Source organism: Sorex fumeus, unplaced genomic scaffold (assembly GCF_029834395.1).
Source record: "Sorex fumeus unplaced genomic scaffold, SorFum_2.1 ptg000003l, whole genome shotgun sequence".
Taxonomy (NCBI): domain Eukaryota; kingdom Metazoa; phylum Chordata; class Mammalia; order Eulipotyphla; family Soricidae; genus Sorex; species Sorex fumeus.
In genome coordinates this window covers 36,357,491-36,382,358 of record NW_026606060.1, presented here as the reverse complement: position 1 = coordinate 36,382,358, position 24,868 = coordinate 36,357,491, and the positions used below count along the sequence as shown (strand labels likewise).

Sequence of the window (24,868 nt, the reverse complement as noted above, 5' to 3'; positions counted from 1 at the left end):
TTACAGGAGAAAGTAAGCTTAGTGATAAGACTAAGACGGGACTATCGAGGGTCCAAGACTTTCCCAGTGACAACACCCAGATTAATTTTTACAAGAGCATTAGAAAGGTTAGGGCATTAGAAACACCCAGCTAGATAACATGCAGGTCTTATTCTCCACCCTAGAGATGTGTACTTTTAGCTTTTCGCTTGACCTAATTTTTTATTACGTAAAAGTTTTTAAAAATAAGTTTATCTCCTCTTCCCCCCACCCCCACTCCCCCACGGGCCAGTTGTTAAGAATGCGCCTGACCCTAGTTAGATCCCATGCAGCACCACATGGTCCTCTGAGCACTGCTGGGTGTAGTTCTGGAGGTCCCCAAGGGCGATCCAGGTGGTCCTCGACTCTGCAGGACCCGAGTGCCCCACAACCAAGCCAGCCCCCAGAATACCTCTTGGAGGATCCTCTCTCCCCCGAAAACAGAAACACAACAACAAAAAACCGGTTAAGTGATGCCCATTCATTCATCTGTGCATCTTATTCAGGATCTACATTTCTATCACGCCAGTTTTGTGTGAAAACACAATGATGGGCTAAATTTAAACCTGTCACCCCCCGCCCCCCGCCCCCCTCCCCCCCCCCCCCGGGGTTAGTTCCCTGGCTTCCAGGAGCTAGCAAGCCGCCCCGCCGCTGAGCCGCGCCACCCGCTAGAACTCCGCGGGCGCCTCTCTCTTTAAGGAGGAATCGAACTCGGATCGCATCGATCCCAGATTCCGGGGGTCTCGCTCTCAGCGGCCTCCCCCCGGCCCATCCCCGGGCTAACACTTTCTTTCCAGGGGGTGCGCCTCGAGGTGCGCGAACGTGGCTTTGGCGGACGGTCCCGTCTGACCAGGAGGCGTCGGGCCCTGTCGGCGGCGGCGGGGCCTCGGGACTCGACTGGTCACGCCTTGCGGCGCGGGCCGGCCTGGACCACCGTTGTTGTAGTGACCGGGAGGCGCCGCAGTAGTGGGCACTCGGTTCCGCGTGCCGCTCGGTCCCTCCCCCTTCCCCCTCCCCGGGTACCCCCGCCGGCGGGGAGCCCGGCGCATGCCGCTCCCCCACATGGCCTCCTCCCCGGTAAGGACCAGATGCGGGGGACACCTTCGTGGAACTGCTCCCGCCAAACCCGGGCAGAGCCCGCGCCCGGCCGGAGGGGGCTGCAGGTGCGCGCGGCCAGCTCCGGAGCTGCAAACCCCTCTCCCCCTGTACCGGGGCGCCATCCTCTCGAACCCAGCTCCAGGAGCTGATTCGGTGCACTCTTCCCCTGCACCGCGGAGCCCTGGGCAGAACAGATTGAACCCCGCCATCCCCTCCTCCATGGTTCCTAGAATCCTCGCAGGGTTCCCCTGGAGCGCCTGCGTCAGAATCACCTGGCGGCTTGGGGGGAAAATAAAACAACCACAAAGTTCCTAAGTCGGGATAGCGGCTGGGGCGCGGGAGGCGCGGGATGCGCGGGGCCCCGGGATGCCCGGCGGGAAGACGGGGACTGGGCACCCCGCCTGTCCCCGCAACTCCCGCCCCGCCAGCCCCTGCGCCCCGCGCGGAGGCTCCCCGGCGGCACCCCTCCCTGGGGAATCTCTGCACCCGCTCTCCAAACTTGACACCTTCCCCTGCAGGAGGACCCCACCCTGGAGCGTTATTTTAAGGGCCACAAAGCCGCGATCACCTCGGTGGACTTCAGCCCCAATGGCAGGCAGCTCGGTGAGTTTCCGAAGGCGCGCGGCGCGCTGGCGCTGGGGCCAGTTTTGGCGGGTCTTTGGGGATGTGGCGTTCACGGCTCGGACCACCTGCCGCTGCGTCCTCCCGCGCCGGTGCCCGCGAGGGCGAAGCCGGGTGCTGGGGATGGAGAGCGGCCGGAGAGGGAAGCTGGATCCTGCAGAGGATCCCGCCCGCGGCCCCCCGTTCCTCTCGGCTGTCGGGTCGCCAGGGCGCAGCGTTGCTGGCCCGGACACCGTCCGGCAGGGGGCGGGAGAGGCCGGGGCGGGGTTTGCGCGCCCGCCCCGGGAGGGTGGGGTGCTGGCTGGCCGCGGAGTTGGTGAAAAGTTGTGAGCCGAGCTGGAGCAAGTGCGGGGCGCCGAGTTGCGGAGGGGCTGGAGGCCGGAGGCGTCTCACGGGGACCCTGTCCCCACGGTGGGCGAGCGTCCCTGCTCGGTGACTGCGGAGAGCCGAGCCGCCGGCTCGTCCGCTCCCTTCCCCGAAGCAGGAACTTGAGCGCCCGGCGGCTGCAGCGCTTCACCCGCCCCGCGCGCGGGGTGACTCTGGGCGGCCGCGTCTGCGCCCGCGCCCCCCAGGCTCCGCATGGCCTTGAGGTGGACCTGGGCCGGCAAGAGCTGCCTGCTGCTGGCGCTGTGCACGGCGGCCTACCTCCTGCTGGACTTATCTGTCTCCACCCTGCGGGCCGCCTCGACCCGAGGGCACCCCGGCGGCGGGGCCGAGCGCAGGCTGCGAGCGCCCGCCGAGCCGGGTAGCAGGACGTGGGACCCGTCGCGGCCGCTCTATGAGAAACCCCCGGCCGACCCGGGCGCCCTGGGCGAGTGGGGCCGAGCCAGCAAGCTGCAGCTGGGCCCCGAGGAGGAGAAGCAGCAGCAAGCGCTCCTGGAGCGCTACGCCATCAACATCTACCTGAGCGACCGCATCTCCTTGCACCGCCACATCGAGGACCGCAGGATGCCCGAGTGCCGAGCGCAGACGTTCAACTACGCGCGGCTGCCCACCACCTCGGTGATCATCGCCTTCTACAACGAGGCCTGGTCCACGCTGCTGCGCACCATCCACAGCGTCCTGGAGACGTCGCCCGCCGTCTTGCTCAAGGAGGTCATCCTGGTGGACGACCTGAGCGACCGCGTCTACCTCAAGGCCCGCCTGGAGACGTACGTGAGCCGTCTGGAGCGCGTGCGCTTGATCCGCACCAAGAAGCGCGAGGGGCTGGTGCGGGCCCGCCTGATCGGCGCCACCTTCGCCACGGGCGACGTGCTCACCTTCCTGGACTGCCACTGCGAGTGCAACACGGGCTGGCTGGAGCCGCTGCTGCAGCGCATCGGCGAGGACGAGACGGCCGTGGTGTGCCCGGTCATCGACACCATCGACTGGAACACGTTCGAGTACTACATGCAGACGGGCGAGCCCATGATCGGGGGCTTCGATTGGCGCCTGACGTTCCAGTGGCGCTCGGTGCCCCGGCGCGAGCAGCTGCGGCGCCGCTCGAGGACCGATCCCATCCGCTCGCCCACCATGGCCGGGGGCCTGTTCGCGGTCAGCAAGAAGTACTTCCACCACCTGGGCACCTACGACACGGGCATGGAGGTGTGGGGCGGCGAGAACCTGGAGCTGTCGTTCCGCGTGTGGCAGTGCGGCGGGCAGCTGGAGATCCACCCCTGCTCGCACGTGGGCCACGTGTTCCCGCGCCGGGCGCCCTACGCGCGCCCCCACTTCCTGCAGAACACGGCGCGCGCTGCCGAGGTGTGGATGGACGGCTACAAGGAGCACTTCTACAACCGCAACCCGCCCGCCCGCCGCGAGGCCTACGGAGACATCTCGCAGCGCCAGGAGCTGCGCCGTGCGCTCAAGTGCCAGAGCTTCGAGTGGTACCTGCGGAACATCGTCTCCGAGCTGCATGTGCCTGAGGACCGGCCCGGCTGGCACGGGGCCGTGCGGAGCATTGGCATCGCCTCCGAGTGCCTCGACTACAATGCGCCGAGCCACAACCCCACCGGGGCCAACCTCTCGCTCTTTGGCTGCCACGGCCAAGGGGGCAACCAGTTCTTCGAGTACACGTCCAAGCAAGAGATCCGCTTCAATTCGGTGACGGAGCTCTGCGCCGAGGTGCAGGGGTCCCGCACGATGGTGGGGATGCAGAACTGTCCCCAGGACGGCACCCCAGTTCCCGAGCCCATGATCTGGCACTTCAGGGCCGACCGCACCATTTTCCACCCGCGCTCGGGGCTGTGCCTGAGTGCGTTTCGGACACCTCAGGGCCACGCCGATGTGCAACTGCGGACGTGTGACTCGGGAGATAAAAACCAGATGTGGAAGTTTGAGAAATAGAAAGGCACGGCCTGTGCTTGGGATCTGCAGGCCGACATTGGCTTTGAGGAAGGCCATGGCGCCTTCAGAGAGCCTCGGTGCTGATGAGATTTCTGGGCATCCGTGGCATCTCGGTGAAGGCTGGTTGGTCTGGGCTTCGAGCTGCGGTCACTGGGTGCACACAGCTTCTGTTGCTCACTTCCAAGTGCCTTATAGCTTATTTAGAAAGGTTGATCCTTTTCCTTTATAGAAATTCCACTGTGAATTGAGATACGCAATACATTTAAGTGCCAGATTTAATATTATTAAGGAATGTAATAGTCCAAATAGCATGAAGGATGATTTGTGGTTGGTGGGTAAGTTTCCTGCACATGCTCTTTTTTTTTTTTTCCTTTTTCTTTTTGGGGCTTATACCTGGCAGTGCTAGGATAGAAAAGGAGGGTTGTACCCAGCCGCGCTGGGAGACCATGCTGTGCTTGGATCAAATCCAGGGCTCCAGCATGTAAAGCATATGCTTTCGCCCCCTAAGCTGTCTCCTTGGCCCTACATCTCCTTCTGTGCTGCTGGGGGCTACCAAGCAGTGCCCAGGGGCCAGGGGGCCACTCCCCCTTGTGGTGGATGGTTCAGTTCAGGACCCAAGGATGCAGTTTTGCTTGGGCCTTCGGTGCCACAAGCTCCAGAGTCACCCTGGATGTTTTTAGGGCCCTCAAAGATTGCATCCCGTGTTGTGGAGCTGGGCCAGGCTGGTATCAGGTGCATGCAAAGCATGTGTACCTTAACCCTTGCTGTGTGGTCTCTTTGGCCTCACAGTACCCAGCCCCCTTTTAAAACGAGATTCATCAGTGTGTGGCTTAGCTATTTTTGTTATTATTTTAATTGTTCACAGCATTTGAATTTCTTTGTTCCAGTGTAGGGCATTTTAGATTTTGCTAATTTTTAAAAATATTCTGATTTTTCTCTAATCAAATGGAAATTAAAAAGAGTTGATCTTAAGGAAAAAAAGGCCTAGTTCAGCTATATGACCATTTGAAGGGGCATTGGTTGGAATATGAGTTTGGAGCTCTTTTTAAGTATAAAGGAGACATCTCAGAAAAATATACCCACATCTGAATGAAATGGGTAGACATGATATTCTAGACTTTGTAAGCTTGAGCTATTGGACTTAATCTTTTTTTGATACCTCAGATTGCTTTGATTTTGTAGCCTGCCCTCTCTGTGAACTTGTTTGTGTGTGTTGGGCATTTCCTGATTGCATTTCCTTTTGTTGTGTTTGACCTGGAGAGTTTCATTTGAAGTACCAGAGTACCATACTTGCCTTTGCTAATGCTTACTTGCTTCAAGTGAACACAGTGGAGGCCTTGCTGAAGTTAGACCCTACTGTTGTTACTGGAAGGTGTGAAATGGAAAAGGGGCCTGCTTTGGAGGCTTGCGGTGTCATTCTAGGGAATCCTTGGTGCTTGGGGTTCTTGCTGATTAGCTCATGAAGAGTAGACTCTCAAGAAGATGGCCTTGGCAGGGCTAAATGCTGCTTTTCCTGTTGGATTTTTGTATTTAGCACTTGACAGCTTTTAGTAGGTGGGAGAATGATTGCCCCCAAAGGCTCAGTTCAGGATGAGCCAAGTTACTTAACCAAATGACTTCTTGGGCCTCAGGGTTCTCTCTGTACACTGTGGGTGCTGGTTTATCAAAGCACCATGAAGCTCCTGAGGTCTAGTATATGACTCAGATTGTATCTGACGGGGTAGTCTTTACATAACTTTCATCTACTTACACCCTCCCTGCATGAGGTAATTATGAACCTTATTTTAATTGAATGATTTGTTTGTTTTAACTGAAAGTGTTTATGCTCTTAAAAGAAGATTTAGAAAAAAATTTTCAAGACATAATTACAATAAATAAGCACTTGAACATTCATTAGAAAGAATATACGCACACCTGTGTTCATCGCTGCACTTAGTACAATAGCCAAGATACAGAAACAACTTAAATGCCCAACTACAGATGAATGGATTGAGAAGTCATGGTATTTATACACAATGGAAGACTTTGCAGCTCTTCTAAGAAAAAATAATATCATGTAATCTGCAGCAACATGGATGAAACTAGAGGTTATCATTTCACTTTTAACATGAGTAATTGTTCTGGAGTGGCTCCCATCTATTTATAAAGCTGGAAAAGAGAAATGGCTTTAAAAATTAAAGAGGGCCAGACCGATAGTACAGCAAGTAGGGCGCTTGCCATGCAGGAAGGCTGACTGGGTTCAATCCCTGGAATAACCTTTAAGTGCTGTTGGGATGGCACCCAAACAAATAAATAAAAATTAAGTGAGCTGAGTTCAACTTACAGGGTTTATCTTGGATTCATTAGGAAGTTGGAGCCAGTGTTAATTATTTCATTGTCACATTTGTTGGATCAATTCTGTTTTATCTTTAGTCTTTCATACTCAAAATGTAATCTTTGGGGCTAGGAATACAAATATTTCCAAAAATTCAAATTATTGAAAAGTAAGCATATTTCTAAAAGATTGGCTGATTTAAATCCCATGTTATATTCAAAACTAAAAGGTTAAACTTAGAGTTTAATCTCAACCAATTTAGCTTGGTATAGATTTAGGAAAATGCATGTTTTATAGAGAATCAGCCCATAGTATCATACATAAAGTTGTTCTTAGTGTCTAGTTGAGAATTGGAGGGCTAGCAACTTTATAATATCTGGATTTAAGGAAAAAAATTAGAATAACCATTTCAAAAAGTAAAATTGTTATATATCTTGAATATTTTGTTATGTTTTTTTCTTATCAGAACAAAATGTACAAATATTTTCCGTAAGTTTTCTAGAAACCTTAGAGTTAACTAAGGAATTGTCCAGATTTCATATGTGATGTGCATGGTTCTCACGGTACAGTTGAAAAGAGATTTATAATAATGTCTTGGATTTTGCAAAAGGGTTTCTTGGCAACAGATATTCTCTTAAACCTACCTTTTGCCTTTCCCCAGTCTGCCTTAAAAATAAAAAGTCACTTGTGTTTTTTAATATTGCTATTATTCTTGTTAGTCCTCTATCAAATAGAAGGACTAAAATGGATCTGTTTAGGAATTTACTGTAATTATTTTTATTCTACTATCTTATTGCTCAGGTAGTAGGGGAAAGCTGCATTTAATAGTGAAATACATATTTCTTTATTTTTTTTACATAAATTGCAGTGTGTGACATTTTTTCTTCCTAGAAGAAATTTGTGTGTGTTTCATATCAGCAACTCAGACAGGTGGCTTATTGTTCGCTGTAGCTTATTTAACAGGAGATTTTCACACTTTTATCCAGAGGCATTTCCAATTTAATTATAAAACAACATTGTAGACATACAAATAAAATGCAGTTGGATTCACCAATTCTAATTTATTGGTAACCAGTGTCCTCTTTTATTGTCAACGTTTGAGATTTGACCTCTTGAGTTAATTTACATGCCTAATAGAAAGGTAATAGATATTGTAGACAAGTTTCAGCTTAAGTGGCTGCTAATACCATTAGTCTCCAATTCTGTGAATGATTGGCTGCCTGAGTAGTCATTAAAAATGACAGGCTAGCCATCTGCAGGAGTTCTATAACTCCAACTCACAAGCAATTGTCAAAGAAAGTGTTACTTATCCAATGGTAGGCTTCTGAGTATTATCATGAAATATATAGGCAAAGCAAACTTTTCCAGGTTGAACACAAGTTGCATAGTCTTAGTTTGGCTAGAGTGTCAGTTTTAAATAATAAATTTTTTGTTTTGACTTGTCTATTGTTTTGAATTGTTGTTTTAATAATATTTTCAAATAAGCACAAAGGATGTTGAGTTCAGAGTAACTTGGCAGTGAATTTTTTTCTTGTATTGTGAGTGGTTTTCATTCTTTGCTGTTATTAATGGTGTTTTCTATATTGATTAAGACTCAAAATAAAATTATTTCTACTTATTTTTACAAACGGACTCTGATGGTTTTTTAATCTCTGGGAACACTGTTCCTGTCGGTACTCATTGATGGTAACAGAAGTAAGCTAAGGCTGCAGTATATTTTGTTTGAATTTGCAGACGGTAGAATATTAAAAAGTCAAAGCTTCGACATTATTTTGCAATATATTATTAATTGACAAGTATTTTAGTGTTATCATTAGTGCATACCAGCACCAGTTTTTTTGAAGGGGTGAGTAAAAGGTAAAGGTAAAGGCCCTCCCGTTGTTCGTCGATTTGCTCGAGCGGGCCCAGTAACATCTCCATTGGAGACTTTGTTGTTACTGTGTCTGGCATATCGAATACTCTCGGTAGCTTGCCGGGCTCTCCGAGAGGGGCGGAGGAATCGAACTCGGGTCGGCCATGTTGGCCGCTTGTAAGGCAAACGCCGAAGGGGTGAGTAAGCCCAGGTATTCAGGGCTTTCTCCTGACTCTGCACTCATCTCATGAATCACTCCTTGCAGGCTCAAGGTTAGGTGAGTTGGCCATATGCAAGGCAAACATTCTGCCTGTTGTACTATTGCTCAGGTCCAACCAACACCAATTTCATTTTTTTTGGTAGAAAGAATAGATTTTAATTCAGAATTGATACAAAAGACAACGGCATTGTATATTGAAAGCTTTCCACTTATCAAGTAAATACAGCAATAATATACATGTATATACTGAACAACAGAGTTCCAAAACTCATAGAGCAATGACTGATATAATTGAAGGGAGAATCCGCACTTCTACAATAGTGGGTAACAAGTTAAAAGTCCCAATTTCTATTTTTTGCTCTCTGTTTTATTGAGGCACAGTTGTTTACAATTCTGTTAATGACAGTTTCACGTATGCATCATTCCAACACCAACAGAAATCCTGCTTCCTTACACCAACGTCCTAAAGCTCCTTCAATTCACTCCTTTCACTTTAGGGAAGCTCAGTTTTGTGGATCAACTTTCCAGTTCTGTTGCCTTTGGTCATTTGTTGCTCCCTTACCATGCCTTTTTTTCTCCAGAGATTTGGTTTTATATTTATTTATTTATTTATTTATTTATTGCTTTTTGGGTCACACCCAGCGATGCTCAGGGGTTATTCTTGGCTCTGCACTCAGGAATTACTCCTGGTGGTGCTTGGGGGACCATATGGGATGCCGGGGATTGAACCCAGGTCGGCCGCATGCAAGGAAAACACCCTACCCACTGTGCTATCACTCCGGCCCCTTGGGGTTATTTTTAAAAGAAAAACAAAACTGAAAACTGAGGGTAATGTATTTGGGCCACACCTGATGTTCTCAGGGCTTACTCTTGACTCTGCATTCTGGGATCTTTCCTGGCCAGGCCCCAGAAAACATGTGTGGTGCCACGGATCAAACCCGGGTCAGGTGCATACAAGGCAGGTGCACTACCTTCTGTACTATCTCTCCAGCCCAAAGAGATTCTGGTTTTTGGTTGTTTGTTTTTTTTTTAATGATCTTCTCTGGTTTGTTTGTTTTTAATTCAGAAAATCCTAATTCATTTATTTTTGTTTAATTTCCAAGTTTTTGTGGCCAATTTTCATTTTCAAAGCCTCGTGGTTTGGGGGGATGGTTGACTATCTTCTTGATTTTATGGAGACATGTTTTGTGACCTGGCACATGGTTTGTCTTAGAGAATGCCCGCCCCCATTTTAGCACACTGGGCCCCGAACACCTTTTGTCAGGTTTTCCATCCTTTTGTCTCCTACCAACTCTGCCTCTTTTCCCTTTATTTCTGGTTAGTGATTGGGTGGGACTTGGAGCAATGCGGTGCTTGAGATCAATCCACCCAGGACCTCCCACTTGCACTAGCACGCGATGCACATTTCTGGCCCTGTATCCCACAATTATGTTTCCTGACCCACATCCTACACCCCTGATTCTTCCCAGTCCTGCTCACTGCCTGAAAAGCACTGTCCTGAAGATTTGACTGTGTACATTGCATGCCATGTAGTCACATTTGGGCTGTGTTAAGCCACACATATTTTTAAACTTGTACTTCCTGCCATTGAAAGAGACTTTAGATATGTGTCTGTGATCCCTCTTATCAAGTTAATTGAGGACCTCATGTTCCTCTTTTGCACAGGGTTAGAGAAATGCAGACAGATGTTTAAGGACTTATCAGCATTTCTTATCAGCCCTGTGCAAATTATTTCGAGTGTCTGTATTTCCATCTTGTGACTGGGAGAAGAGTCTGGGAGGTTCATAGAGATAGCATCTGAGAGGCTGCCAGGGACTGGGGTCGAACCTGAGTGACTCCTTCAGCCTAGAAGAATAGAGAATGGTCACCAATGAGGATGGACTTTGGTTGGAGATTAAGGGAAGTCAACTTTGGTTGATGGGGATGTTCTGAAATTGGATAGTGGCAGTGGTTATATGAGTTTGGGCAAAGCACTAAATTATACACTTCAAAAGGTTGAATTAGTGGTGTGTGACTTTTACTACTGTCACTGTCACTGTCCTCCCGTTGTTCATTGATTTGCTCTAGCAGGCCCAGTAACGTCTCCATTGTGAGACTTGTACTAGAGTTAAGAAAAAAAAAATCATTGTCACATATATGCACAGTGGAATTCTACCCTTCTATAAGGAAAAATTAAATGTTTGGATCAGGAAATTAGTACACTGGGTTGAACACTTTACCTTGCATGCAGCAGATTTGAGTTGGCAACCTTGGCAACCCTTGGCAATCCTTGGCAACCCATATGGTCCCCTGAGCCCTGCCAGGAGTAACCCCGGAGCACCGCCAGGTGTCGCCCCCCAAAAAACAACCACAAAAATCTAGCCATTTGTTACAGCATGGATGTACTGAAGGGGATTATGCTAAGTGGAATAAGGGGAGGACCTGAGTAAGTAGAGCAGGTAAGACATTTGCCTGGCATGCAGCCAACCATAGTTCAATCTGTTGAACCTCATACAGTCTCCCAAGCACTACTAGGAATGATTCCCTGAGCACAGAACCACAAGTAAGCCCTAAGAACTGCCGGTGTGGCCCCCCAATAAATAAATAAAAAAATAAAGTATAAGATTCCAGGTGATCTCACTCATGAGCTCTGAGTGTACAAAGCAGTGTAGCACACAGAACCCAAGTCCAAACAGTCCCTTGTACTCTGACCATGACCATGAGCATATGGTTATCAACAGGTAGGGAAGAAAGGATTGGAAAGGCAGGGAGCCCAATGGATGATGGTGGAGGGTATGGTATCATACATTTAGAAGCAGGATAAAAGTGTCCCCTAAAATGGCTATGACATGATAAACTAATGCTATCTCAATAAAACAAGATAAACGAGCAAATATACAAATCCAAAAATCCAGAATCAACCTCTTCCTTCCCCTTGATTGTGATTGTCAACTCGCTCCTCTTAAAACAACAGCAAAATGCGGGCAATAAAGTCGAGAATTTCAAGTGTTCTAGAAAATGTTTCTTTGTGGATACTAGTCTTTAGCATAGGCTAGCTGGATTTGTCATTAATATTTGAACCTTTGGATATTTAGCATAATGAAGAAAATTAAGATTGATAAGTGAATCTTTTGACTTATTATTAGGCTGCAGTGGAAATCAGTGAATGTTGTGATTTTTCCTGAAATTTAATAAAAAGATTTGAAGGTGATCAGGCTGCCACATCCGCCACCCCATTAATCATGAGTTGAAATTTTATAAAAACTATCTACTGAGATAAAATGAGTCCTGGGGTTGCATATTTATTGCCAAAGGCAGAACTGACTAGAGGAGTCCTTCTAAATGACTAGTAATCCCGTACCCACTTTTGCCATTAGCTTTCAGCACATTGCAGGCTGGCTCAGGAGATGTGTCTGCTGCATCCTTGGCTATATGCTTAAACATTTATCTGTATTTCTCTAACCTTGTACAAAAGGGGAACAGGAGGTCCTCAGTTTACTTACATATATTTAAAATACCAGATACTATCCTATGCCCTTGAGATGCACAGAGTTCAGTAAAACTAGGGGGATTGTGTGGGAAAGAGAAATACAGTGATTATTGGCCTATAGATAGTATTTAAAGTCATAGGAGTGGATGAATCTACCCAGGAAAAGCATAAAATGGTAAGAGCATATGTTTCATATCAGAGTCTTAAACTCTTAAAGTTGGAAATGATAAAGAAATCTACGAGGGAATTTAAAAAATGGTAGTGGGAAGCCATTATGGTAGGGTATCATGAGAGCCACAGTCCCAAGTAGGGTAGAAAGACTGAAAATTGAAGAAAAGATATTGAATGGTGATTGGAGAGAATGGAGAGATGTATTTCCGACTTAAGCACTGTATAGGAGGTCTGGAAGATTCGCGTGAAAATCCAGAATTTATTGTGTTTCCCATTGATTGGGTGTGTCTGGCAATTTTCACTGGCAGAGAAAAGGCACACTGGGGTTTTGCCAGAAGGACTGAAGGAGGGAGAAAGAATCAAGGGGTTGGATGCACTTGTAAGGGGATTCCAACTTGAATTGTGAAATGAAAACAATAAAAAGAGCCCTGAGGGAGAACATAGCTGTACATTGGATAGCTGAGTTTATAGCGGTTTGTCAGAGGATGCTGGTTTTCAGTTAGTGATCTGAGAAGTTGTTGAGGTACAGCCGGAACAAGATCTCTAAAGAAGGACCGCAGAATGGGTTGCTGAGAAAGCAAGGCCCCCCTGTTCTGAAATGTTCCCCACTGCCTCAAGTTTGTGGCTCTTTCTTGTTCTTCCTGCCTCCATTAAAGTGTCAGTTATCACTCTGGATAAGGAAGCAACGAACTTTAGTGTTCTATGCTGACAAAGTTCTCATTCTGACTTCCTGCTCTCACTTTCAGTTCTCTAGGCTCAATTTTAAAGTGCATTTCCTGCTTGGTAATGTTTTCCTTACTTGCCTTGAATTTAGGCTCTGCCCCTTAGAGATTTTTGCCTATTTTGTTAGTTAGGATTTCTCCCAGCCCCACCCATATTGCCTTTGATGTAATGGGGTGAGCTATCTGTTAACTTAACAGATACCCATATGGGAACAGTGAAAAGACTCTTGATGAGGCAGAGGAAATATGAAAGAGAAAAGGATGGCTGGTGGAGAGAGTCCCTATACAAAATCAAGATTTAAGTAGTTGGGGAGGGACTTGGAGATACGAAGATGAGGCGAATAGGGAGGTAGATTATTTATAGTAGGTGGCCCCAGGCAGTGAATCACTTAGGAGCAGAGAGAAGGCCAGATAAGGGCATAGCAGAGTACTTGGGGAGTGATATTTCATGGTGATTGATGACCATTGGGATTTAAGACATAAACTTCTTGGGTATGCGTGGCAGAAACCAAACTTGAGCACATAGACTTATTTCCGTCTGCCTCTTTGAAGGGGGTGGACACCTGGGTTTCACAGGGGTAGTGGAATGGTGATTGGAGGGGAGGAGAGCGGCTACAGGAAACAATACCTGGCAGTGCTCTAACCCCCAATTTTCGTTACAGAAATGAAAAGATGAGTAATTTCTATAAGCCTGTGTAGCTAGTATGCAGTGAGCCTGACCAAGCATGGTTTGCTCTCTGATTCTGAAGCCATGATCTTTGCATGAAGTCATTTAACATCTTTTTTCATAGGCTATACTAAAGTTTATATGAATAAGCTTTATTTAAATAGATTTACATCTATAAAATTTTAAAATTTTAAGTCTGTAAACCTATGAAGTTTATAGTTTAAAAGTAGCTTTATAGAATCTTTTATTCACTTTAATTCAGTTTAAAATGAAAACATTAAAGTGAATAAAATTTCTATTTGGGAGAGATTTTTGGACTCCACCCGGCAAGGCTCAGGGTTTATTCCTGACTCTGCGCTCAGGGATCACTCCTGGTAGTGCTAAGAGGACCTTATAGGGTGCTGGAGAAAGAACTAGGGTTGGCTGTGTGCAAGACAAGTGCCCCAAGTACTCTATTATTACCTCTCCAGCCCCCAAATTAGATAACTTTTGAATTGAAGTTGTAACCTTTTCTCCCCTTTTCTTCCTTATGAGTTGCCTTGTTGTTGACCCAAACTTACTTAATGAGTGACCTATTTGTAGAGTAAATGTTGGTAAAAAATAAGTTAAAGTTTCCTTTCTCTGACAGAACAGAAGCAGAATGAAATGAAGAATTGAAGGGGGCAGAGGGAGGGGTGTTGCTGGGAGTCACACCCTGCTGTACACAGGACTTTCTCTTAGCTTTGTAGTTAGGGGTAACTCCTGGCAGTGCTCAGGGGACCATATTCTGTGCTGAGGATTTAATAAGAGTTGGCCTCCTGCTATATTCAAGGCAAGAACCTAAACTCCTTTACTGTCTCTCAGGCCCAGCTGAAATTAAGAATTCAAAAATATTCAAAAATATTTTTACTTGCAGTGAAACCATAATAATGACTGGCCAGAAATTCTTTTCCTATAATCGAATCATTCTTTTGTTTTAGTTCTGAGCAATAGTCAGGACTTACTCTTGGCTGTGTTGAGAGATCTTTCCTGCCAGGGCTAGGGAGGGCATATGTGATGCTGGAGATTGAGCCCTGGTTCGGTCTTTGTTTCTCTTTTGTGATAATAAAGTTTCCAACTCTTTCAGTTTTGAAATTTAATTCCAAGTGTGACAGTAATTCTCTGCATACACTAGAAGCCAGTAGCAGAGTGCATTGTTTCTTTCTGGGTTTGTTGTGCTTTTTTGTTTGTTTGTTTGTTTGTTTGTTGTTTTGGGTCACACACGGTGATTCTTGGGTAATTCCTGGCTCACCACCCAGGAATTACTCCTGGCAGTACTTGGAGGACCATATGAGATGCTGGAGATCAAACCCTGGTTGGTTGCATGCAAAGCAAAAGCCCTGTCTACTGTACTATCACTCCAGCCCTTGAATGCATTGTTTCTTACATTTAATCATCCATGAGAGTCAACTAAGAAAATGGTAAAAATGAAAATTCCTACATCTTTCCCAAAGAAGCTAGCTTTTTTTTTTACCTAGCTTCTTTCAGATGGTGCTTTGTATGTAATGCTAATGGATCCGGTCTATAAATCTCCAGTATTTGGAGAAGCTCTGGGTTATTGGTTAAGTGCATGGACTTTGGAGTCCCATAGAACTGGGTGAAAAGTCAATCTTTTTAACTGTCAATGGTTATCTTGTTGGGCAAGTTACTTAACCTCACCAAACCTCATTTTCTAATCTGTAAGGAAGAATTCATGATATTTGCCTACTTTGTTGTGAGGACTGTAAGAGAATGCTTATAAAGTCTTTTAAAAGTACTTTATCCGCAATAAAGATTTGTATCAGTAAATATTTGTGTCAACCTTCATAGACATGTAGATTTTGAATGTTAAATTTCTTCAGATTGTCATTACTAAAAAGCTTTTTAAAGTATCCATAGCTCCTTTTAGATCATGCTGCCGTAGCAAGCTAATTACTTAGTATTACTGAAAGGGAATCATACTTATTGTCTCATTCAGAACAGAGACATTTTGAATTAGTGTCCTCAATCAGATTATTACACAGTACTTGGATAGTACAGACTAACTCTGAAAGTATAAGGGCTATTAATGTTTATGTAGTCAAGATTACAGTGATATCTTTTTATTGTGTAACACTCCTCCCCTACTTCCATCCAGTCTTATTGCTCTCTATGCTAAGTGATTACATTTTATTTTTCTCAAAAAAATATTTATATAGACTCCTCCTCTAATCGTTCCTTACAAGAGATCCTTGTTAATTCTCCCGTCCCCTCCCAACTGTCAAGAAGGCAGTTTGATATTTGTGTATATGTGTGACCTAAAAACCACCAAGAACTTGGAAGTACAGCAGAACATACAATGGGAATAGCAGCCGTGATCTAACCTCAAATTTCAAAACTGAGCTTATTTTTGGGCAGTGGATTTTAAAGTAAAAGATAATAAAGAAAAGATGATAGTTTCATCATTCATGCAGCATTCTTCTGAAAAAGTAGAAAATTTTAAGAATTTCCATGTGAAAGTGATCTGAATTATTTAGGACTTTCTCAAGTACACGGTGAAAAGGCTCAAGAGGGATCAAAGTCAAATTTCTAAAGTTGTGAAAGATACTATATTGTGAATTCTGACCTGTTCAATAAATACTAAATTATGGAGTTCTTTTATTCCTCAACAATTTCTTTAGGAATTTATTCCAGTGGTAAAAGTATACAGCTCCGGATCCACACCTGGCATTTCTGCATAATTTGTAAAAGCACAAGACTGTAAGCAGCCTAAATTGAGGGGAATGAATAAACAAAGGCAGGTATAGCAACACATGAAATACTATGTAGCTATGAGGAAGAAGGCAAGTCCTTGTCTGGAGTCCTGTGAGAGAGATTGGTAGCCTGGGTGCCACTGCAGACAGCTGCAAAATGAGACATTATCTAAGACCACTGCTTTTAGGGCTAGGCAACAATGAGTACTAAACTAGAACTGTTGCAAGAAGAGAAGGACAGGAGGAACCCCTCGTCTCCCACTCATCTCTCCTCACTTTGGTTTTCTTCCTGAGTGGAGTGGGGGTGCACCTGGCTGGGTAGATGAACCTAAGTCAAGGGTGAGCCTGGCAGAGCGGGGCCAACCGAGGTCATAGTTTGGGCGGTGACGAGGCTGAGCTTTGTTGGGGAGGTTTTGTATAAGACAATGCTGGACAGTGTAGATGGCCATTGAAGTCTGGGGTGAGACAGAGTGCAGTGCAGGGTCACCACAATTTTCCTGAGGGCCTGGTCACAGGCATGCAAGTTCAGGATCTGTGAAGTTAGGCAAAACCACTCACTACTGGCCTAAGAGCTGAGTGGTGTGTCCAGGGATGATGGTCCTGGATCTCTAGCTGGACCAGAGAGTAAGTACCACAGGCTTGGGTCAGAGATAGTGGGAAAGCAAGATCTTGGAATAGGTCCATTGCCGAAATGGAAGGTGAGTCCTTAAGTCTATCTAACCTTGACCCAGAAGTACAGTTACACCAACAAAGAAGAAAAACCAAGTCTGCTGCATCAAAAAGGAGCAAAGCTAAATCCTGAACTCTGGGTAATAGAATTTGTTTTTAAATTGATTAAAATGTTTTCCAACTATTTAAACACAATGGTTTGCAGAGTTGTTTGTTCATAATACAGTTGTTTTGGGCACTCAGTGTTCCAACACTAATCCCAGCATCAGTGTTGGATTCCCCATTGAAATCCCATTGGGGGATTAGAATCCCATTCCCCAAACCTGCCCCCTTAACAAACACAAAAAGATTTATTTTATATTGCTTGATACAACAATGAGACCCATTGTAATTACTGGTTCTAATAACATCATCGTTCTAATAACACCAAACATTAGCCAAGCGACACAAATGCTGGCCGACTTCGACCGTGAGTGTGGAAAGGTCGGACTACAGATGAATCTCACAAAGGCAAGGTTTATAAGAAACAGCCTCTTTCCTGACGCTCCATTCGCTCCCAAAGGAACGACAGTCTCCAAATGCAACAGTTATGTATGCCTAGGTCGTGAAGTCAACATGATGAATGACCTGGCACCTGAGTTGCGCAGGAGGAAAAGAGCGGCTTGGAACACCTTCAAGAGCGTTGAAGAAATAGCTAAGAGAACAAAGAACATCCAGCTCCAGGCACATCTCTTCAATTCCACTGTTCTTCCTGCATTAACATATGCCTCAGAGACCTGGGCCCTAAGAAAACAGGATGAGAACACTATTTGGGTCACTCAAAGAGGAATCAAAAGAGGTATGCTTTGAGTATCATGTTTCACTCAAATGAGAGAAAGAGTTCAGAGTTCTGACCTTCATCAACGGTTAAGAATCGGGGACGCTGTCTCGTTTGCCAAGGCATCAAAAATCAGATGGGTTGGACACGTAATGAGATTTGGAGATGACCGCTGGACTAGAGCCGTTATCGGCTGGATTCCACAGGATGTCAAAACTGTGTGGCCACCCACCTACCAAATGGTCAGACTTCTTCATCAAGATCCTGAATGATCGGTTTGAGGCTCTTCGTGTTCCTAGAACGAACAGATGCCATTAGGCTACACTAGCACATGACAGGGACAAATGTAGACGTTACTGGCGCCTGCTCGAGCAAATCAATGATTAACAGGAAGTCAAGTGATCAAGTGCTTGATACAACAGTGAGGGACGAAGGAATCGAGGAATCAAGAAATACAACAGTAGGCTGGAGTGATAGCACAGTGGGTAGAGCATTTGCCTTGCACGCGCCGACCTGGGTTTGATTCCTCCATCCCTCTCAGAGAGCCCAACAAGCTACTGAGAATATCCCGCCCACATGGCAGAGCCTGGCAAGCTTCCTGTGGTGTATTCGATATGCCAAAAACAGTAACAAGTCTCACAATGGAGACGTTACTGGTGTCGGCTTGAGCAAAAATCAATGAACAGTGGGAGGACAGTGCTACAGACAGTGATACAACAGTATAATGGGCTTATTACAGACTAGTTCAGTAAAAGAACATTTTTGAAAATTGTTATTTCACACAATGGTGTTTTTAAGTCGTTGTCTGGAACTTGCTGAGCTGTTTGGTGCTAGTTGAGCCTTTTGTGTTATTGTTTTCACTTATGAGCTTAGCAGGCTTCTATACTATTTTCCCATCTAATTACACCAACAAAGAAGAAAAACCAAACCCATCTAATTGGCTGTGCTTCCACTGGGCTGTCAGTATTGTGGAATTTGAAGGTATCATACAACTGCCTATGCGGCTGTGGATTCCAGAAGCTGTAGAACTAGCATGATTATTTGGCTTGGTTTCTCTTGAGATTAGTTGTGAAACTAAAATTCTTTTTGATAGCAGCATGAGTTAGTGATTCTCAAAGACTGCTTGTGTGGTCTAGACTTGAGCACAAGTATACTGAACATATCACAGGAGATAGATTTTTCACTGTGGGGTGATAAGTATGAAAATGGAGGATCTGGACGAGGGACTTTGGAATGATTCAGGGAGTCAGTGGCTTCTGGTGCAATTAGGGACCATTTTTGGTTTACTTGAGGTTGAATTCCAGGGGCACACAAAAATTTGCAAAACTCAAACTCTAGAATGTATTTTACAATGTTAGATTAGCACTGTATCACTGTTGCACTGTTCTCTTGTTCATCAATTTGCTCGAGCGGGCCCAGTAACATCTCCATTGTGAGACTTCTTGTTACTGTGTTTGGCATATTGAATACGTCACGGATAGCTTGCCAGGCTTTGCCATGCACATGAGATACTCTCAGTAGCTTGCCGGGCTTTCCGAGAGGGGCAGAGGAATCGAACCTGGGTCAACCAGGTTGGCCATGTGCAAAGTAAATGCCCTACCCACTGTGCTATCGCTCCAGCGCTTAGATTAAAATAGAGTTATTATAAACTTCTGATTTTCATATCTTTATCTTCAAATATACATCTTTATATGTCTAACTTCTTAATTTTTCCCAGTGAGATTTCTGATTTTTATCTCATTGCTTAATACTGGTAACATACTGGTAACAATGAACAAACACCGTCCCCAAATTATGGTTTCTAAATACCATTCTCCACTAAAAAGAATCAGAGTTTCTCAGGGGGAAAAATGGGCAAATTCCAGGGCTGGGGTAAGGAAAGCGTGTGTTGAGTGTTTTACATCCCCAGAAGTAAGGAAGCACTCAAAGACAAATGGGCCTCGCAATCAGTTCTGAATGACTTTCACAGTCAGATGTGGAGCAAAAAGTCAATAATAATGATAGTTGTAAATTAAAAACTCAAGTAAAATGATCTGAGTCCATACTGACAAGTAAACCATTAGTTTATAGTAATAATTTAGCAAGTTAAGTATTAGTTCATTAGCTAACAAAATTGCTAGTTAATATATTTAGTAGTTAACTGTAGAAAAAAAGTTGAAGGATTGAAAGATCCTTAAAGGATATGAGAATTAGTGTGGCCATTTAATTTTTTTTTTAACCACATCCAGGGATTCTTGGGGCTACTTCCTGTGCAGGGCTGAAGCAATAGCACAGCAGTAGGGCATTTGCCTTGTGTGTACCCAGCCCGGTCGAGCCGGGTTCGATTCCTCCGCCCCTCTCGGAGAGCCGAGCAAGCTACTGAGAGTATCTCGCCTGCTCGCTAAAGCCTGGCAAGCTATCCATGACGTATTCGATATACCAAATACAGTAACAATAATTCTCAAAATGGAGACGTTACTGGGCCCACTCAAGCAAATTGATGAACAATGGGAGGACAGTGCTACAGTGCTACTTCCTGTGCAGTTCAGTGCTGGGGGGGTTGTACCCAGCCATTCGTGGTGTGCCATGTGCTGCCCGGGATCCCAGCTTGCAAAGCAGGTGCTCTGCCCTTTGAAGCATTTTTCTTCACCCTAGCACATGACAGTTGTTGAGGAGGAAATTTATAAATCCTTAAAGTATCTCACCACACCATTCTAAGTACACAGGAGAAAAACAAAACTTTATAAGACAAGCAGCATCTAAACCAAGTAATCAGACTTAATCCCAGCAGTATTAGGACTGACACCGAGCGTGCCCTGATAATGATGATCTTATAAAGACCAAATATTTATTTTTGTACGTTGTTTAGAAAAAATATATATTTATCCTGGGGCAGAACAATGATAGCTCAACTGGCTGAGCACATGCCTTGCATGCAGACAGCATGGTTCAGTTCCTGCCCCTGGCACTGCTAAGAGAAACCTGAAGTTTCCTCTGGGTGTGCCCCTTCCCCCGCCCCCACAAATATATATCCTGAATCTAAACTTCAGTGATATGGGTGGGGGGGAGTGATGACATGCTACAGAAATTATAGACCTGCAGTCCTCAAGAATATCATGGTCAATGACAATAAAAGAAAGACCTAGGAAATCTTTCTAGTTTGCAGGAGATTAAAGATACAAGACAATTAAGACAGTGCAAGGCATATCTTGGATTACGTTGTGGACTTGGGAAATAGGAAGTATTGGAAAATACATGTATGTGCTGTGGATTAGATTGTACATTGAATGATTTTTAATTTCCTCACCAGTACCAATACTTACAGTGTGGTTTATTAAGTGAATGTCTGGTTTCTAGGTCATAGAAATCTGACGTTTTTGGTAATTTTTTGGACATTTTTCCCCAGTATTGTTTCAAATGCTTTGGAAAGAAATATGCATCTGTAAAAATGTTTGTGTAGAGACTAGTATCTAAAATGACAAAATGCCCATGGAAAAATCTAAGGTAAAGACTGCATTAGTATTTTTGTACTGCCTTATGACATTTCTGGTAACTTGAAATTACCAAAATAAAAACTGTATTGAAGATGAAGGGACAGATAAGGCAGCAGGTCTATGATTATTAAAGCAGTATCTCTGTATAATATTAAATACTGGGGAGCAATATCTCAATGTGTAATATTAAATGAACTGGGGGAGGCGAGGACGGAGGGGTCAAATGTGGAATGGTGGGTAGAACATGCTAGCCCTTGGAATAAAAATACTTCTGAATGGATGTACATATTTGTTTAAGCATGTAGGATTTTCAAGAAAATGGTTAGCATGATTGCTATTAGGTTGAGGAACCAGGCTGCCAAGGCTACAAGATTTTCGTAAATATTCTGATATAATCTATAATATTGTGTCATGTGCATTTACTCCCAATTGAAAAGATAATTTAACAAGACAGAAACTAGAAACATTACTATTTCTTAGTCAAAAAATTTTTTTGACAGGAAACTTTCAATTACTTGCTTTTGCTTTTAAATCAGCAGTCTGGGTTGAGTAAGGAAAAGGTATCGCTGCTTAAGTTAACACAACAGCATCTGGTTTTCCGGATACCTGAAGAGCAAATATTTGTTCCCCATTGGCTTGTTCCTTGTCACTTACAGAGGCAAAGCACTGGCTTAGTTCACTGTGCACTTTGTTCTTTTCTTTTTTTTTCCTTTCATGAAAGCAAAGATTTCTTGAAACAATAGGTCATTATTATAGAACACAAACAAGATTTTTTAAGTGGGCAGATTTACTAGTTAGCCTTTTCTCTGCACTTCCTCCTTTTGACATTTTATTTCAAAATAGAAGTCAGATTATGCGTGGTAAGCATTGACATTTTAAAATATGTGCTAATGTTTAGATAAGGTGTGGTTTGATGGAAATGTTAGGAAAGCGAATTTCATGTTGACACAGTACAACATTGACATCAATAGATTGTATTATCATGGTATTAAATTTTTGTGGAATAAGATTAAGGAAGTATGGGGAAAATGGACTTGTTCAGTGCAGTTTACAAAAGACAGACCAATTGTTAATAAGTCTGAACTCATGGAGTTTTTAATAGGCTGCTGGTTTTGTTTTTCTGTTTTCCTGAAATTTAGAAAAAAGCAGTGAGAGTACCCGGAGCCACATGGTTGTAATTGGGCATCTCTGCTTCTGTCTTTGATAATTCATAGCCCTCTGAAATGCCACATCACCCTAAGGTGAAGCTCTCACACTCTGTCCCTCTGCTCCCTGCCTCTTCTCTCATCGACCTCATGCTGGTAACAGCAATTGTTGCTCCCATTGTGACTGTGTAGCTATCTACTCGAAATATCATTTTTGAATATCCAATTTTGATCAAAGATGGTATTGGACTCTCCTGACAAAATATATGAAGTCTCAAATTCTGTCACTTTCTTGATTAAGCAATATATATATATATATATATATACAGAGAGAGAGAGAGAGTGTAGGGTGGGTAAGGGTGGATTGGGCTCTTTCCACTGGTCTTATAACTCTACCCCTCTCATTGCTCAGGGATTTTAGAAGACTTTGCTGTATCAAGGAAGTTTCAGGATTCTTGTGTTGTTGATTTATTTTGAGCGGGCACACCCTGCTGTGCTCAGGCTCACTGGTGGCTCAGTTCTCAGGGATCACTCCTGGGACCCCTATGCAGTGCCAGGGACCGAACCTGAGTCAGCTGGGTGAAAGGCAAGTGTCTTAACCCCTCTCCTGTCTCTCTAGCCCCTTTAGCTTCCTGCCCTTATTTGCTTTTTACCCCAACTGATGGTTTCCATATGAACCTATGTCCCTTCCTTTTTTTTTTTTTTAAATCATACTAAGTGTTGCAGACCTTGTTAACTACTTCAGTGAGTGAATGAATCAGTTGTTTATAACAACTCACTTTGCTCATTTCCTCCCAGTTTCTCTCCACCCTCACCATTCCACCTCTTTTGCCAGTGCTTTACTGAGATAGTTCTTACTGCCAAATCACTGTCTGGTTCTCACGCCTGAGGCTATGCTTATGTAGCCACAGAGGCAATCATGCTTAGTTCAAGGCCCTGCTGTCATTGCCCTGAAGTTCTCAATATATTTCTATAAGGACCTCATATTCATCTTTTACCCCGGGACCCACAACTCATGTAGCTAAACCTAGTCAATAAACTAGTTTAGTTATTCAGCTTCTTCCAAGCATTTGACAGAGCTCATCCCCTTCTTGGAATACATGTCAGGTTTCTGGAGAACACAAACTTGCTTCCTACTACTTCATTTATAGCTTTTTCCTTTGCTCTTTCTCTCAAATTTAAGTACCTCCACATTCTGCTTTATTTATATTCTCTTCCTAAGTGATGCCAGCTACTTTTTTTAATTATTATTATCTAGTTGTTTCTCCCCACAGTAGGGCAAAGTCAGTGTTTATCTTCATATTATGTTGTAACTACACTTGACTGTTTCCTCTGAGATACAAGTATCATTTCACGAAATACTTTAAATACCCAGGGCTGTCTTTTAGGTAAAGGATTATGTTACATTCTTTTGTAGTTTTTGCTTACAACATAATATGTAAGAACTCAAATAGAGTCCTGAGCATAATGCATATAAAAATCCACTAATTTCTTTATTTTACCTTCATTAGCTCCAGATAATTCAGACCCTGGAATTTTATTAATTGGATGAACTATGTGGGAAACCAGAATTTTACACATTTTTAAAGGGGGATAGTATTGCTTGAAACTTACAAATTTATTTCAACTATTTTACATGAAAGCAGTATAGACTAAATCCAAAGTAGTTTTACTTATGTCAAAGAACTTACAAATTATTCAATGACTTTGTATTTCTCTTCTGACTTTCATTTCAAATTTAGAATGTTGCACTTCCCCCCAAACATTCTACTTTCTTGACTTTGTGATTCTGGTTGACTTGCTTCCAGTTATTTTGGCACTACATTTTGGGACTACAACTATTATGTCTGGTTTGGGGGGCCGCAGACATAACACAGAAGGTAGGGTACTTGCTCATGGCTGATCTGAATTCAATCCCTGGCACCCCACATGGTTTCCCCAAGCCCACAAGGAATGATCTGCTAATTGCAGAGCCAGAAGTAAGTCATGAGCACTGCCTGGTGTGGCCCCAAAACCAAGAAAAAAAATCTGATTTGGAGTAAGAGTACATTAATCTTTAATTTTTTCATTCTTTGTTCAAGCATTTTCTCCCCACTGTTAATTGAATTGGAATCCTTTTCTTCAGACCTTCAGGTTAATATCTGACATACATTATTCTCTTAACAGTTAATAGAATGTCATAAAACAACAGCAGAAAGAGATTTGGTGGAGGTTGGCAAGCTGGAAGGAGAGGGAGACTGTGGACCACTCATGGCTGTGCTCAGGGACTATTCCTGGATCTGTGCTCAGGAGTGACCCCTGGTGGTGTTTTGGGGGAACATGTTTGGTGCTGGGGATTGAAACCTGGTTACAAAGCGAGTGTTAACCCCTTTACTATCTCTCATTCCAGAAAGAGACTTTAAAGATCACCGTTTCAAGCTATAAATCGCACTAAGAATAGACATAACTAGAATATAATTGGTAAATTTAGGCATTGCCAGTGATAAATATCCTGAAGTTGATAACTGCTATGTATGTGTAAAAGAATACCTTTAATAAAACAATATCTTTCATCTTAG

At 44.3% G+C, this 24,868-nt stretch overlaps 2 protein-coding genes across 3 annotated transcripts in view; both read left to right on the top strand.

Moving 5' to 3' along the window:
* Positions 1-918: 918 nt before the first annotated feature.
* POC1B (POC1 centriolar protein B) overlaps positions 919-24,868 on the top strand; it is a 111,355-nt gene continuing 87,405 nt past the window's right edge. For both annotated transcript variants that reach the window (XM_056117487.1, XM_056117486.1), the window contains exons 1-2: positions 919-1,095; positions 1,635-1,719. In XM_056117487.1, coding sequence (XP_055973462.1) covers positions 1,066-1,095; positions 1,635-1,719 — 115 coding nt within the window. In that variant the 5' untranslated portion in view covers positions 919-1,065. The remainder of the gene's footprint in view (positions 1,096-1,634; positions 1,720-24,868) is intronic.
* On the top strand, positions 2,050-4,142 carry GALNT4 (polypeptide N-acetylgalactosaminyltransferase 4). The gene has a single exon (XM_056117484.1). The coding sequence runs from the start codon at positions 2,317-2,319 to the stop codon at positions 4,060-4,062; it is 1,746 nt and encodes a 581-aa protein (XP_055973459.1). The 5' UTR covers positions 2,050-2,316; the 3' UTR covers positions 4,063-4,142.

Bases quoted from the DNA above. Each gene is read 5' to 3' on its own strand.
- GALNT4 (XM_056117484.1), top strand. From the start codon at position 2,317: ATGGCCTTGAGGTGGACCTGGGCCGGCAAGAGCTGCCTGCTGCTGGCG.